Source organism: Notothenia rossii, assembly GCF_949606895.1.
Source record: "Notothenia rossii genome assembly, chromosome: 1".
NCBI classification, from domain to species: domain Eukaryota; kingdom Metazoa; phylum Chordata; class Actinopteri; order Perciformes; family Nototheniidae; genus Notothenia; species Notothenia rossii.
Window position 1 is genome coordinate 70,559,381 of NC_136912.1, and position 17,457 is coordinate 70,576,837.

A 17,457-nucleotide genomic window follows, 5' to 3' on the forward strand; every position below is an offset into this window, starting at 1 on the left:
TTATCTGTGGAAGCATTTATTATGTTGTGCAGCCAAACACTGATATCAGTCAAATGTCATGTTTACCGGTTTGGTTAAACAGCGACTCATTATGAAGATCAATAACGTTGATGGTTCCCCTATGTAAATGTTGCCATTGTGTGGTCAGTTTCAACAATTTTGTCATCTTCAAGGATTGTAAACAGGAAATTACCAGTTTGCTGACTTTATTATTGATGACCATTTCCCACAAAAATGGGGGGAACATTGTGTTTTAACATGAACGTAGTGTTTTTTTATCCTCTTGCCATTTATCAGATGGTTGAACAAAAGAGAGACAGGAAATATTACATGTAATGTGCTTTTATCAAACCATCATGACGCCCAAAGAAGCTATAGTAAGCAGTCATGGCGTGTCTGAAGCAAATGTGTAAAATGTTTTTCTGTCTTCTCTTCAATCCATGTCTTTGTGTGATTTTTTCAGTTCCATTGTGAGTCCCAAGGGCCGACTTATGCGGATCTTTTGAACTGGGGGTCCTCAGCGAAGAGTTTCTCTGCCAGGGTTGTTCCAGCTGCTGCAGGGACGCACTGAGCCGAGAATGCGGTGGGATAGGCCTCGATGGTGGGCTCTGATTGTTCGGGGATCTGGGGGTCGGGCTTGAGGTTCAGGGTGACTCCCACCTCACCAGGGGGGACTTCGGGGAAAATAGGCAGGGTCATGGGCTGGTCCACTGCGGGAATCATCTTCACCATGCCCTCTGGGTGGTCGTGGGATGCATTCTCGTGCTGATGTTCGTGGTGATGGTGGTGGTGCTCATGCTCGTGCAGGTGGGCGTGCTTGTGGTCGTGATCCAGAGCCACCTCGTGGTCGTGCTCGTGGGTGTGCTCGCTGTCGGCGTGCTTGTAGTTGTGGTGCTGGTTGGGCACATCGTCGCTATGGTTGTGCGCCTTGCTGTGGTGAGTGTGCACGTGATCGTGGCCATGCCCGTGGTCGTGGGAGTGGGCGTGAGCGTGCCTGTGGCCGCCGTGGTCGTGTTCGTGGTCGTGCGTGTGGTGGTGGTCGCTGTTGTCTCCGTGCTGCTTGGTTTTGTCGTGATTGTCGTGGCTCTTGGTGTGGTCGTGGGCGTGGTCGTGTGTGTGTGCGTCGTCGACGACGACGTGGTCGACGGCGTGGTCATGGTCGTGGCTGTGTGGATGTTTGTCTGTGTGGCTGTGGTCGGTCTCTCCGCCCAGCTCATGGTGTTTCTTCTCTCTGTCAGCAGCCTTGAGAACACGTAAAAGATAAAATGAGTAATGTTGGGGACATAGAAAAAGTGGTAAATAAATTGGTGGAATTTAAGCTATATTCATATATTGTACAGTACATACTGTTTTTTTGCTGTATTTTTCACATTTTATCGGAATTTTCTTCAACTATGTCTTCTAAAGACCAAACATTAAGTTCATAATGCGAATTCATAGTTGTATTTTGATTCAAATTGTGAAGCAGAATTGGCATTTCAGTACAACTTGCATCTTATTTGTATAGGTTAAGTCATTGTGTCCATATGATATCATTGTTATCACTAGATGATTGTTATAGTCATAATTTTAAATAATATTATGTTATTATATAATTGAATGCCAAAACTATGAAAATCAGTTGTAATAACTGTCATGCTACTGCTGGCTAGTGCTCCAACACATTGGACATGATAGGCTAGAAGGTAAGCAATTGACCCATCATAACAGCGCTGCCCAGTGTACCAATCAGAGCAGACTGGGCTCTAGTTTCAGACAGATATAGAAATACAGACCCTTTTAAACATTAAATAAGAATATAAACCTGAAAATGAGCATAATAGGTCCCCTTTAAATCAAATAATCCATGCGTGCATTTTCCTTTTGCTACAGAAAGACTTTATAAAATGAAATCAATGTGACACTTTGTATTTGGTCCTGGCTTAATCTTACCTCTGGCTCATAGATCTCACAATCTTCACTTGGCAAAGCTTCCCCAGTGGGAGAATAAAAGAGGCTGGCCTTACAGTGTCCTTTGTGCTGAGGGGAGAATACCATGATAAATAAGTTAGAGAATTGTAATACTTTAAAAGAGAAGTTGTTGCACAAAAGGTACTGATCCAGAGATTTACATGAGAAAAGCAGAATTCATACTGGAGCATTTAAAATCTTTCAAATGAATCCTGATTTATTACAGGAATTCCAAAATAAAAACTTTATTTTAATTTAAAACAAAACAAATGAAATAAACAATCCATATAACTAAGTTGAAATGTTGTATGTTGAAAAATAAATGTTTTCATGACTCACAGCGAACTCGCAATCCATGAAGGGGCAGTCATCAGATGCTGCAGAGCTCCTGGGGCAGGTGGTCTCCTGGATGGTGTAGTCTGCATTGTAATACATCGACATGGCCATCTGGTGACAAACACACACATAACAAAAGAAGTTGGTCAACTCGCAAGTGAATGCATTACAATAAGATGATTGTTCAAAGCGGCGGTCGGTCATGGGGATAGAGAGGGAATTAGTGTATGTAGTCAGATTCTGGAAACCTTGATACTCTGGATGATTAGAGGATAATTTAATAATGGAAATTTGAATCAATTGGTGACATAAATCCAAGGTGTCAACAGGATTATGCTTTTACCCTCCCCCAAGGAGACAATGTCTGTTTCTCAGTAGGATTCATAAACCAAGGAAGGACCCATTACATTTTGGATCATGCATGCATTATTCAACTTTTTGAACATTACAACATAGGAAGTTTGGCCTCGTCTTAAACGTACCCCGGCTTTAGCGCGGTTGATTTTGAGCAGAGCGAAGCGATTGGACAGCCCGCTCATTTTGTTGAACTTCTCCAGTGAAAGAGACACAGTCTTCTTAATCTCAGCATGTTCCATGTCCGTAGGAGTAGGACAGTCAGGACATAGCTCTGCCACGCGAGCTGAAGGAACTGAGCAGAGAGAAAAATCACGAAATGTCAAAAGACTGTTTTGCACTGAACAAAATATCAGGCTCATTTTACCACATTTTGAGGCTTATAGGTTCACTTCTGCTTAGAAATCTGGCAAACTTATTAAGATTCAATTAAATAAAGTAGAACTTAACGGTTGTAAAAAATATTTACCTGGTCTGACGACACACTGGTATTTGTAGAGGCGCACCACCCTGTGCACCTTGCTGATGAAGATGACAACCTTGCATTGTCCATACACCTGCAGAGACCAATACAACAATAATTTATTATACTGGAAACATTAAATAGACTCGACTCATATTGAGATTTTTTTGTATTATAGTCATTTAAGGTTCATAATATAATAACTACTTTTTATGGAGCAACAGGAAAGTATAATGTGAGTCTTGACGTAACAAAACACTGATAAAACAAGGCTGGACAGCACACAACTTGCATACATGTGGAATTTTGTGTTATCCCTTTTCAGTGGTGGAAAGTAAATAAGTACATGTGCTCAAGTATTGTACTTAAGTACTTTTTTCACATATTTAAAATTTACCTAAGTATTTCCATTTATTTCTACTTAATACTTTTACTCCACCTAATTTTAGAGGTGAATATCATACTTTTTACTCCATTACATTTATTTTCACAGTTACTGTGGACATATTAACACGTACTGTATAAGCTGATGCGATATAATAAATAAATACTGTACTTTTAATGTACACAGTATCTAATTTGGTCCACATGAACCAACAGCAACACTAAAAATGCTTTTACATGTAAAATACAAATAATATAATACAGTGAAAAGATACATTCTGCCTAAAGAGTGCTTTACTTTGATACTTTAACTACATTTAGCTGATACTTTTTCTGTACTTTATATCATTCTGAAATGGGCCATTGTGCAGAATGAGTACTTTTACTTTTTGTACTCTGAATACATTTTTGTACCTGTACTAAAGTTACATTTTGTAATCACGACATTTGCTTGCATTTGAGAATTTTAAGACCATAGTGTTTGTACGTAAAGGATCAGATTACTTCTTTCAACACTGTCACTGTTTAGAGAGGGGTGTGCATGTAAAAGTGTGTGCGTCAACGAGTGTTTTCTGACCGGTGTGTCCTCGTCGGGGCGAGCCTCACAGGACTTCCAATCGCTCCTGCTCAGAACACTGCAGTTGGTCTCCACGACATCCAGAGTCAGGTAGAAAACCACGCCGGTCTCTCCCTGTAACACACACACAGACACACACAGAACTCATTATCAAAACGTCATTATGCAAATGATCTTCCAGTGGTTAGAAGGTTGGGTTATTGTGTGATAGTACACGTGGCTGGTGATAAATGAAGACCCTAAAAAAAGTTGTTCTTATCAGGTACCGATGCTTACATGACAAATGTATCCATCCAATAACTTTGGTATCACCTGATGTCTTTAACACAATCAATCTGTCTGCTACTACACAGCAGACACATCATTTATCTCTGGCTTAAATGTCTGATGTCTGAAATGTAATTGCTCTCATAACTTATTCATAATGAATATAAATACATAAGGAAAATTACAGATTCTTATCATCTGAGTCTTTTGTTAAGTGCTAGAGGTTATCAGATTTATGGGACCATACAGATGAGCTCCGGCAGACTGATTGATTGTTTTTCAAAAGAAATATCCCATGTAGTCATTTTCTTTTTATCATCTCTTTTGACTTTTTCTTGCCTCAGCATTTCCTTTATTTTCAATTATAATAAGCAATCTCTTAGCACATGTTTGAAGACAGTTTGAGATAAAAACCTTCTTTTTTTCAGGTTATATTCATTATTTAATTGTCAACTTAATTGTAGACAGACACTCTATTACCATTGCCATCCGACATGATTGCAACCTTATTTAAAGTATTAATTTCTAAGTTAAAACTACATTTAACATTTATATAGATATAATATATATTAATGTCACATTTTCATATATTTGAAAATAAATATTAAGAAGAAAATCTAGATTATTACATTTCAAATATTTTTGACATCGAAGCACTTTCGTGGATTCCAATTATGGAACACCAACTTGTACAAACAAAACATCATCCATATCATGTACAACAACATGTACATGTTAATGAGTTGCCTTGTTTTGGTATAAAACCAAATGTATAGAGGTTGCTTCTGATTGTGTCTCTACATTACATCTAAGAAATGTAGATGATGTTGATGGATTTTGTCCATGATAATATAATATAACAAATATAATAATAATATAACCTTCTGTTAACCTCACTTATTATATCTTCATATGGACTCACATGTTTGCTCATATGCACGTTGGACAGGCGGTGCAGAGCGAAGATGTAGCCCTCCTGCCGGTCCTGGTTGATTTTAGTGATGGCGAGTCCTGCAGCCCCCTTCGCAGATGCGTCTTCACACGATCCTTCCTCGATGCCAACAGTCTCCACTGGTGCAGCGCGGACGCATCCCAACGCCAACAGCAGCGACAACAACACACAGTGCTTCATGGTTAAAGGCCTGGTCAAAAAACACGCACAGGTTAGTGGGAAAGATGAGAGGAGGCCTTTTATATCCTGCTACTGTTCAATGTAAGAACACCCTCACTCCCACAAACACAAAACCACTGCCCCTTGTGTCATATCAGGTAAACATAACCATTGAACCCTTCCCTTAAACGCATGGTCATATCTTGGATCCTGCATCGGTTGATATATATCCCAACCAATCAGCTACTGTGGTGACTTGCACAGTGGAGCTTATCATGTTTGTTAGATAATGGGCCCTGCAGTCCCGCCACTTTGGATCAACAGGGACAGTGAGGGGGCTTAAAGTCCCTTGATACAATCTTGGCCCCCATTCCCTGTTCAATAACGCACTACAAACAAGATTGGATAACACAGTGGTCATCATCTAGAAGTTAATAATGATAAATAATCAAACTGAGTTGTTAGAAGTCCATTCAAACACATTCAACAGCTGTAGTAGATACTGTATCAGGTCACCATTGTCTTTAAATGCTTTCACACCTCAGGGGCAGATACGCCATGATTGTATCACAATATCATAGCCAGTCACATTGCTGTTGTCTTGCATCTCATAGCATCTCTAGCTCTGGTGTTTGGATCTAACTTTGAAAAGGGTGATGTTTATGTTTATTAAGGATCCCCATTAGCTTTTGGTCTCCACAAAAGCTACTCTTCCTGTGGTCCAGATGTTAGTTTCCCCTTTTTATGTTTTCATACAGCACACAAAAACAAACAGGTTTTGGACCAAACTTCTTCACAAAGACAGAAAAAAACATTTATGTACATAGAATATTTGGATATAAAAGGAGCTTCAAGAAGAAACACAACACATATTCTGCAGTACCACCAAGGTACAAGACAGCATATGACTTTATGAAGACTCCTGTACTTTTACTTAAGTAGGATTTTGAACACAGGAAATAATTGCTCATATTACTCATTAAAAAAAGTGTCTTTGCATTGATGTTTGATACTTTTAATCACAGTAAGTCAAGGATCTGAGTACTATAACTACACAAACCATCGTAATTTAATTATTTATTTACTTTTTGTTCAATGGCAACTTTCTTTGGACATGCAGCTATCTGCAGTATTGTGATGCCTCATTTTTCTCCTTGTCCTTTTTGAATATTTGAATACAAGCTGTCCCTACCTTTCCTTAGCTAACAGTTTTCAATTGTTTAGGATTAAGACTAAATATTTAAGAAATACTTTATAAATCTACAAGGGGAAATTACATTTGTCCTGACACTTTTCACTCTGTTGTTATTGACATGACATCACACACATACTTTAACCACACTCTATTCATGTTTTGGTAGCCAAGTGCATATACTGGTATGATAATTATATTCTGATTCTGATTCTGATAACTGTTTGTTTTAAAAAGAATCACATGATTGAATGTTAAACAGGGTTTTCAGTAATTAACACTTTGGTTTAAAGCATCATACTCATTCTAAACAACTTTTTAAACTATGTATTGGAAGCTGTGGGGAATTAAAGCAGAAGACATGAGCGGAGAAGTATTTTGTGTTGGCTCTTTCCTGAACTTCAGTTGTTAGTGCTCCCATATCAACTGCTGAACTGATGGTTAACTTTCTGCTGAGAAACATTTGACCTTTGTTATAACAAAATAAACAATCCATGGAATCACACGGCTACAAATCGATAGTTCTCTTGCAGCTGCTGTGTTGCAATAATCAGATACACTTACGTAAGATACAGAATTGTTGGGATACTAAAACCCATACCATACATGTCAATCTGAATTAAAAGCTTGAAATAACTGATAAAGATTACACAAGATGATAAGTGAAAAACAAGTTAAGGTTTAGCAGCCGAAAGAAGTGAAACTTACTTACAGAAATTTGTGTTCCAAACCAGAAGTCATCATGCCAATGGCAATGATCTTATTTTTGACTGATTCAACATGATGTTTTGTGTCCGAGAAAAACAAATATGACATGCTTCTGTTACACGTTGGTAGCTTAAATACAAATACAAAATATTTGAGATTATGCAAGGGAAGACCATGTGGCAAGACTGTCTATGTATGCAGTAGGGCGAGGTGACACTGACAACCGCTGTCATATTTAAAATGATTTGATCTTAAGGCAGTAGAGGTGTAATACTGTATTATTCAAAGTTAGGATCTTCACATATGAATTGCCAAAAGGACATTAAAGTTACTTTACAATGCTTTCAAGATGGAAAAATGGGCATGCATTGGGTTCATTTCGTAGATGATTAACGTAACATTGTGGAGCCTGGTGTATTTTGTTTTATTTGTGAGGCTCTGCTTAGTCAGTCAGTAATGACTTTGAGGGCATTGACCCAGATCACTGGAACTCAGCTAAAACTCAGTACACAGCTAAAGATGAGAACTAAGACGTGTGGATCTACAGTAAGAACCTTCATTGTTCTGGTTCTGAAGTATATAAATGTATATATTTTTGCATGGTAATTGCCTGTGATAAAGCAAACAGAGAACACACAGGCAGACTACTACAATAGTGTGCTTACAGGCTTCATTGGGGCAAGGGTGAAAATGTAGAAAGAGCCACCTCTACACTGTACAGGTTTGTGTAACCTTTAGGGTTAGGGTTCAACTTCAGCCACATTTATTCACAGACTGGGCTTAAGAACAATTCTGAACACTTTAAACTGCTTCTACGCCGCAAGATTTCAGAGAGAAATTAGACTTATACCATTTACTTGACAATTATATTTATGGGACAGATGTAGTAGTAGTAGTAGTAGTAGTATAGTAGAACCTTTATTTAGCCAGGAAATTCAATTAAGAACAAATTCTTATTTTCAATGATGACCTGACAGGAGGCAAAAGGCTTCCTGAGGGGATGGGGGTTGGGAGGAAGAAAATAAAAAGACAGACTCCGGGCAGTACAGAAGCCAGGAGACAACACAATGACACAGAGCAGAGATGACAGGTATAGCAGTTAAACATAACATCTCTAAAACAATACTGCTGGAGTTCATTCAGTCATTAAAATAATATAGAACATTCATCCATTCAAACATTCATTCATTCATCCATTCATTCCTTCATGGCAATGCATACTATATGAGAGGTCAAGACAGTGAGCATCAGGCAAAGCAGTTGCATGTGTGTACCAGGGTGTTTGTAATAGTGTCCCTGAAGGTGCGGGGGGAGATAAAGGTCTCCATCTGCAAGGTTTTTTGTATGATATTCCAGCTATCAGCTGCTGCAAACTGAAAGTCAGAGCGGCCAAAGGATGTATGGGCTTTGGAGATCTTTGGCAGGATGTTTATAGTTGACCGGGTGTTGTGCGTCGGGGGGAGTGGCATTTTCTCCTAGAGGCCAAGGGAAGCCAGGCTTCCCCTGATTTTTCGGATTGTAGTTATAATTTTAATAAATAAATAAAAACACTTCGTTTAGTTTCGGAAATTCTTCTTTGCTGTGTGTTGATGCCGGCCCGTCTCTCCCCCATTCTCATTGAGTATTTTACAAAGAGTGAAACAGCGCCCCTCTAGATGTTATGGTGAAACAGTAGATTGCACTCACTGTTGCGAGAGGAGGCTAGCCGAAATTGGCTTCCCTTGGTGAATTTTTTTTTAGGGATTGACCAATCAGACAAGGCCCACGTCATGCCCCTGCCAACCTGTGATTAGTCAGAGCCCTGGCAAGGGAAGCCAGAGGCGGCTGGCTTCCCTTGCCTCACAATCCAATCAAATCGCATCAACTTGGTGGTGCAGTGACACGTCACAGAGCAAGTGCAATTATGGAGGGTGGATATTTGGAGTATTTAATCAAACATAATTGTACTAAACTTAAATTTGGGGGGGCTCTTGGGAAAAAAGGTTGGGAACCCGTGCTGTAGGGGGCATTGGTGGAGAAGCGGATGGCGGAGTGATACAGAACGTCTAAATCAGGGGTCTTCAACTAAGGTCCAGTTAGAGAAAATCTCCCCATGCAAAGGTCCGGAACATCAAAATATCTAAGTTGCTTTATGAATTAGTGTGATATATATTGAATTAGCCTGTAGCTTTATCAACGTCTGCATGTAATCAACAACTGACTGCCAATCAAATAAAGAAAGTACAATTCAAAAACAACAACATTTATTGTCAATGAACATTGAACTTTACAGATATACAGTAAATACTGTGGATATGTTCTTGCCATATCCACTTAATATTCCTCTCGGGCTGCATTTAAAAATAAAATAGAGAAAATAAATAAAATGAAAATATGTGCATCTTAAAAGTGCTTAAGTTTAGATACATAAAATAAAGTGTAGCAGCAGCTTGCGTTTCTCTTTGTTAACCGTTTCACATCATGATTTAACAGGTTCAGACGATTATAGAACATATCAGTCTTTACACATCATAACAATTGAACACTTTCTCTTTCTTTCCCTCTTATATTGCAGTCCCTCACTCGCTTTTGTTTGGTTCAGTCTGAGAATTGAGCTCGAGCTTGTCCTGCCAGGATTTTAAATCTGGGCTGAAATGGTGTCAGGGCCATTCTCATACACACATGCAGGTTCTCATTGGTTAGCCTGGAACGATATTTTGTTTTAATAATGTTCATTGTGGAGAAAGCTGCCTCGCAGCTGTATGTGGAGCCAAACATGGTGAATATATATAGATCTACTTTCCTTAGACCTTTTCACTGGGAAAGCTGTCTCAGAGACTGTTTTGAGCCAGAAAGTGACAGGGTCAGTTCTTCCAAATTGCTCTTTCAGGGCCACGTCTGCTTGGAGATCAACCAGTTGCATCTGGAGAGGCCCAGCATTTGCCCACTTGAAGTGCTGTGTGACTTCCTTTGAGAACTCCCTGACATCTGTGATAAGAAATGGGTTCTGAATGAACATGGTGAGCTGCCGTCCAAAGCTGAAGCTGTCAAAACGTTTGCTGAAGTTTACAATCAGCTTATCTACAAAGCCAACAAAATAAGACACATTTCTCTGTCCCTGAAGCTGTTCCTGCACTGCTGGGAGGTGTTCACAGTCTCCCTGCAGATCTTCCTTGAACACTTCAAGTTTCCTCTGAAAGGAGCGGACAGCTGTCATCAATTCACAAATTGAATTGTCCTTTCCCTGTAGCTTCAAATTCAGTTCATTCAGATGCGAAGTGATGTCAACCAAAAAGGCCACATTATCCATCTTTTACTCATCTTCTAAAAAGAGAGAAAACTGTGTTGCCTTCTGACTTCCCATCTCTGCCAAGAAAGCTGCTACTTCCCTTCCTGATGGACCAAAAGCGCTCCAACACCCAGCCTTTGCCGAGCCATCTCACATTGTTGTGCAGCAAAAGATCATCAGCGTTTGCATCAACTTCTCTGAGGAATTCCCTGAGCATGCGATGCTGATAGGAAGAGGACGCTCTGAGGAAATTGATCATTTTCATCATTGTGTTCATCACCTCAGCATACTCATCTGACAGGGAGGAGCACAGGACAGATTGATGGATGATGCAATGGTAAGAGATGAGCTCAGGATTATCCTCTTTCATTCTTGACACAACTCCTTTCTCTCTCCCTATCATGGCAGGGGCTCCATCTGTGGTTATTGAAACGACTTGTTTTGGCTCTATTCCTCGCTTCGTTAACATCTCCTTAATGGCGAGGTAGATGTCCTCTCCTCTTGTACTGGTCTGAAGGGGACACACCTAACATGTCTTCTCAGAACACTTTGTTGAAGAACCTTACATAAATGAACAGCTGAGCATTGTCAGAAACATCAGTGGACTCATCTACAGCTAAGCTTACACAGGGTGCCTTATGAAGGGCTTCATCCAGCTGGGCTAGCACATCCTGGGTTAATACTTTACTCCTCTTTGTGGCTGATGATGCTGACAAAGGTATTTGCTTAATTTGTTCACAAAGCTCTTCTTTTTGTTTTCCCTCAAGCAAGGTTTGAGCTACTGCAATCATGCACTCCTTGACAACCTCTCCATCAGTAAATGTTTTTTTGTTTTGACCCAAAATCCAAGCCACTCTGAGGGAACATTCATTAGCACGTTGTTGGGCAGTGAATGAATGGGTCAGGATCCTGGTGGAATGATCATATTGGGCTCTCAGACTGCTTATTTTTTGTGACCTCAGTTCTGAGTTGAGAGGGAATGTTTGGTCAAACACTTTACGTTTGGTCTAGTGGCGTTTCACGTTGGCACTTTTAATGAGCGCCACGGTCTCTGAACAGATGAGACACACTGGTTTTGTGCTCCTAGTGGGCAGGATGAACATGAATGAGTCCGCCCACTCGTGGTTAAAAGCTCTGTTCTCACTGTCCACTTTCCTCTTCTTGGAGAGCGCGCCATGTGTAATTATATGTTTCTCCCTGTCTGCCGCTAACACGCCTGTTCACTCTCCTCTCCGCTTCTCTCCCTGTATCGCTGCTCTTCACTCAGTCTCCTCTCCCTGTCTGCCGCTGTCTTGTCTCGCTGTATCGCTAACTCTTTTCTTGACTCACTTTCCTCTTCTCTCACTGTATCGCTAACTCTTCTCTTCACTCACTTTCCTCTTCTCTCACTGTGTCGCTAACTCTTCTCTTGACTCACTTTCCTCTTCTCTCACTGAGTCGCTAACTCTTCTCTTCACTCACTTTCCTCTTCTCTCCCTGTATCGCTAACTCTTCTCTTCACTCACTTTCCTCTTCTCTCACTGTATCGCTAACTCTTCTCTTGACTCACTTTCCTCTTCTCTCACTGTATCGCTAACTCTTCTCTTCACTCACTTTCCTCTTCTCTCACTGTATCGCTAACTCTTCTCTTCACTCACTTTCCTCTTCTCTCACTGTATCGCTAACTCTTCTCTTGACTCACTTTCGTCTTCTCTCACTCAGGGCTGCCAACATTTGAGTTCAGCTTGGAGTGAGATTTTTTTTTGGTGAACCGAAAAAAGAAACGTTAATGTGTACAGTGTTACAAATGTATTGAACATGTACAGGTTTTCCCATTAATGTATCGGGCGCTACAGTGGAATGCGCACATACACAGTGTACCCGCAACTCATGTTATTTTATAAGTGGGGGGTTCCTCATCTCCTCTAGGGGGGTCCGGGGGCATGCTCCCCCGGGAAGATTTTTTTTAAGTTAAATGCATCAACCTGGTGCACTTTGAGAGCAAAATGAATTTATGGTAAACGAGTTTTCTTTTTCTTTATGGATATGTTACAAATCACTCACCTTTTAAACTGTATTCTTGTTTCACTGTCATATAGTATTTCATAACTGTTTTTCATTTATTCTCATAAATGGTGACCAAAAGGTATGAGACCCACTGAGATAACTAGACTAAAGTATCTAAACAGAGTCCCTTACCTCACTGAGCTGTAGTTATCTCTCAGTCTGACAGGACAGAGCTCTCCCTCTCATTGTTTTAGAAACAGCTTTTAATATCCGTTAAGCTAACCAGATGCTAACAACAACAATCCAAATAGTGAGTTTGGTAGAAATATACTGTATAATAGTAAAGTTATTTAAGATGATGCCATATTTATTGAAGATTTTACATTATAAATATTCTCCAAAATTATTCAAAAGCATATTCTTCCAAACTCCTTGCTGTAGTATGACACACAGGAGACTATTGATGTGTGTAGTGAGTTTGGTAGTAATAAGCTGTATAATAGTGATTGAATATTATTGTATTCTCTTTTTTCGGAGTTGCACTTTGCAGACAGTCCTTAAGACAGAGTGAGTCAGAAGTCCCTTAAGACTGTCCCTTAAAACAGTCCTTAATCTCTCTTTTATTCTCAAGTTCTCTTGTAGTCTCTTCCTGAGCACTCGTTTCTTCTCCGGCTGCGGATAGAGACCAATGTAATGTGCCCAGTTCGGGGGACGGCGCGTATTGGCTTTTTAAAAAAAAATCAAAATGTGATTGTAGTTCGTTGTCAACCTTACCACGGTACTTAGGAGATGTCATTTGTGTCTGAATAACGTTTTCATGAGTTATTGATCCGTGAAATCAGAATCTTCCAATATCGTTCCAACTTTACTGAATTAAGCCAGAAGACCGTCTCATTTCGTAGACCGCTCGGTTTGCTGTTCCTTCACTTTATTTTTATATTTATATACATTTATTTTGGACGAAAACTTAGCGTGAGGAAAGGCAAGTGTGGCGTGAGTGCGTGAGATATGGGTTAATTGCGTGACTCTCACGCTCAATGCGTGAGTGTTGGCAGCCCCGTCAAAAATGTAAATCCCCTATTAATGTATTGATTATAGGTCCGGGTCCGCATAGGTCGGCGTCTGGGTCCGGACCCGGACCGCGGTCCGCCTGTTGCCGACCCCTGGTCTAAATGATCTGTAGCGGTTAGACTATAGTTGCTTGGGTGCCAGTCCGGTCAGGCATGACAATTTATAGTTAAGATCAAGTCAAACCCTACAATGGGTGCATGTTACCGACGGGAAAAACACACAGCACATGCCCCTCTTAACCAGTACAATATTTCTGTATTTTCGATAGTAAATTAATACCTTTGAACAAAAACACACAACACATCTCTTTAAATGCAAACAAATACTATATTCAATAGTTCAAGAACAGTGAGTCCCATGTGAATGAAAAAGTATAATCCATATAGTTCATGAAAAATAGTCCAACAAAAACAATAATCCATATAGCGTATTAGTTTCAGTTCAGTTCACCAACCACAGAAAACAATTTTTCGTTTAACTTCCCCCCCATCCTCCTACACGACACTTTCAGATTACCCTGCTTCGTGTAGTCCGGTCTGAGTAGAAAGTCCAGGCCGGGTTATTCGCCTTTTACCCTGACTATACTCCCAACCCGGAAGTGTCAGCACCTGCCGGCGTTCTATTTACATTTCTGATGCGCTGCTCTCAGCAGCAGAGAAACAGCGATCCAACGGGGCCGAGCACCAGCTTCCGTGCAGCCAATAGAGGGTTTTTTCCCCCTGTGATGATCGTGCCGTCTGTCAGCTTCTCCGCTTCCTCAAAACCATCTCCTCCATTTTGTTTTGCTCGCCCTCTTTTATAGACCCACCTTCTCACAGCTGACGAGATATTTGTAATGGCTTGTGGAGGAGTGGGTGGTAGGTTTTGTATCACAGAAGGGATTGTGTGTGTTGGTATGACAGGCAGAATCGCTACAGATCGAGAGATCCTTTTCACGCCGTGCAGTAGATGTTATCACCGTAGTCGAACAGATGACAGTCATCTGGACAAGAGCAAGTTTAGCAGATGAAGTGAATGAGGAAAGATTCCTAAATAGAAAGCTGAGTCGAGCTTTAACCTTGGTCTGAATTTTGGAGAGATGTTCTGAGAATGACAGATTACTGTCAATCCAAAATCCCAGTTTTTATAAGATTTAACTATTTCAAGGTCCCGGCCATTGGCGGTCACAATAGTGCCAGTTTGGGAGGCACCACTGCGGCCAAGCCACATGATCTTGGTTTTAGTGGTGTTCAGGACCAGGCCAAGGGCAGAGAGATGTGACTGGATCCTCTGAAAACTATCCTGAAGAGTTTTCAGGACAGTATCTGGGGAAGGGCCAGCAGTGTACAGAATCGTGTCATCGGCATATAGGTGGATAGAGGAGTTGCCCACTGATTTCTCCATGTCATTTATATATATTGAGAATAGGATGGGTGCTAGGATAGTGCCTTGTGATACTCCCTTAGAGATGGATAGGGGCTGTGTCATCAGATTGTCAGATTTTACGCAGTGGTTGCGCATGGACAGGTAGCTTTCAAACCAGGCTATCGATTGGTCCCGGAAGCAGTTGGTGATCTACAGTGTCGAAGGCTTTGGCAAGATCGATGAAAATGGCAGCACAGTATTGTCTGGAGTCAAGGGCATTGATGATATCATTTAGGACTTTAAGAGTCGCCGTCTCACACCCATAACCTGCACAGAACCCAGACTGCATGTCAAATAGTATGTTGTAAGCCTTCAGAAACCATGTTAGCTGTTTGCAAACTAATTTTTGAAACACTTTCGCTATACAGGGTAGAATGGATATTGGACGATAGCAGTTGGGGTCAGCTTGGTTTCCCCCTTTAAACAAAGGTCGCACTGAGGCTGCCTTCCAGGCAGAAGGTAGCACTGCTGTCTGTATGGACAGATTACAAAGGTGGGAGATAGCTTCTGCAATAATTGGGTCTGCAACTTTAAAAAAGAAGGGGTCTAGCCCATCCAGACCTGCAGGTTTGTTGGGGCCAAGTTTACTAAGGACCTCCAGCACATCACTCTCACTAACTTCTTGCAGGCAGAAGCTGTGACGAGGGGCTGGGTGGCGGACTGTTGGTGGGGGGCTTAGGAGGCGCTATAGAATCAAATAGGTTCCCACATTTAACAAAGTGCTGGTTAAAGAGCTCTGCTATGCGCTCATTACCGGTGACTACTGTATCCTCAATAACGAGGGAGTTAGGCAGATGAGAAGATAGGGGTTTATTCTCCAGGGGTTTATTCTCCATCTCTTTCACTGTTTTCCAGAATGTCCTTGGATTGGATCCACAGATGTTGAATTGATTATGGAAGTAATCAACCTTGGCTTTTTGGATAGCCTGTATAGACTTATTTTCCTGAATGATAGCCAATCGTCGTGGGATTATGAGTGACGAGCCCTGCGCCAGGTGGAGTTCTTGAGGTGAAGCCGTTCAGCTAAATCCCAGTTGAACCAAGGACTGCATCGGTTTTTTATCCTCATTTTTTTTTTTAATGGGAGCGTGTTTATTGATTACCATAACAAAGGAGTCATAAAAGAAGGACCATGCAGCATCGATGTCAGGGATCAAGCTAATTCTGTCCCACTTGATAGCAGCCAGGTCGTAGAGGAAGGCTTGTTCGTCTAAATGTTTCAGTATTCGTCTGTGAGTGGTAAGGGCTGGCTGTTTAATTGTGCCGCCATTACGAATACAGCCAATAAGACAGTGGTAACTGATATCGCTACAGAAGATGCCAGTTTTGTACCAGTTTTTGTCAGGGTTATTTGTGAGGATGACATCATACCATGTAGGAGTGAGGATAATCTGCGAGAGATTAAGAGAGACCCATTGTTTTTGGACCTGCGCAGGAGGGTTGAGCATGTCCCAGTTTAGATCCCAGAAGCACAAACTCAGAATGAGTGTGGGGTGCCAGGAGGGTGCTGAGAGCAGGTAGGGTACATGCTGGGGCAGAGGGTGGGTGATATCAGCCAGCGACTGTAAGTGTAGAGCTATTTGCCAGTTTAATGTTTACGATAAGTAAACTGTAAAATATTACCATGATTTCACAATATTTAGCTGTAATATTTTACAATAAATTACTGTTTTACCACTTTACAGTCTTTACCTGTATAATGTTCACAATATACTGTAATTTTGAATTTCACAGTGAAATCAATACAGGCACAGTTAAGTACTCTGAATGTACAGGATACATTATTACCAGGATTTCACAACATGTTACTGTATTATTTCACAGTAAAATACTGTATTCAGACCATCCTCTGTGATAACACAACAAAATTAAGTGATTTTCTTGCTTTTATCGCTCTTGCTTGGCTTTAAATACACATTTCTTTCTTTGGTGCAGGTTTTACTTAAAGGTGACCTATCATGCAAAATGCATTTTTGTACGTCTTTTATACATGAATATGTGTCCCCGGTGTTCCAGGGAACTCACCAAGTGTCAGAAAACACAACCCTCTCTATTTTCCTCCATACCCAAATATCTTAAAAAGGGGCTGCAACGGATCTGATACAGACTGATCCAGATTTGAACACTTCTATGACATCACAGAAGTGGCGCTACGGCTACCAATCAGGAGGAGACAGCCACGGACATTGCCGTTCCAAAGCGCTGGAGACGCTGTAGTACATATGCCAGGCCTGTAGATGGTGCTGTTCTCCCGGAATCAGCCCATGCGAAGACAGTGTTAAATTGAGCGAAATGAGGAATGGCTAAAATGCATGATCTGTTTCGTATTTTGAAAAATAAAAAGTATAAATATGCCTTATAGAGGGTATGGTCCTACACTATATTA

The 17,457-nt window shown here is 40.8% G+C and overlaps 1 protein-coding gene across 1 annotated transcript; it reads right to left on the minus strand.

Moving 5' to 3' along the window:
* On the minus strand, positions 1-5,520 carry fetub (fetuin B). Its single transcript, XM_079676777.1, has 7 exons — positions 5,254-5,520; positions 4,065-4,178; positions 3,110-3,197; positions 2,769-2,935; positions 2,290-2,397; positions 1,933-2,019; positions 1-1,242 (listed from the first exon to the last, which is right to left on the minus strand). The coding sequence occupies exons 1-7, from the start codon at positions 5,461-5,463 to the stop codon at positions 490-492; spliced, it is 1,527 nt and encodes a 508-aa protein (XP_079532903.1). The 5' UTR covers positions 5,464-5,520; the 3' UTR covers positions 1-489.
* Positions 5,521-17,457: the final 11,937 nt, after the last annotated feature.

Coding starts and splice junctions, on each gene's coding strand:
- fetub (XM_079676777.1), bottom strand. CDS start 5,463: ATGAAGCACTGTGTGTTGTTGTCGCTGCTGTTGGCGTTGGGATGCGTC. Junction 4,179..5,253: donor ACGTGCATATGAGCAAACAT/GTGAGTCCATAT, acceptor TGTGTGTTACAG/GGAGAGACCGGCGTGGTTTT. Junction 2,020..2,289: donor TCATGGATTGCGAGTTCGCT/GTGAGTCATGAA, acceptor TTCTCCCCTCAG/CACAAAGGACACTGTAAGGC.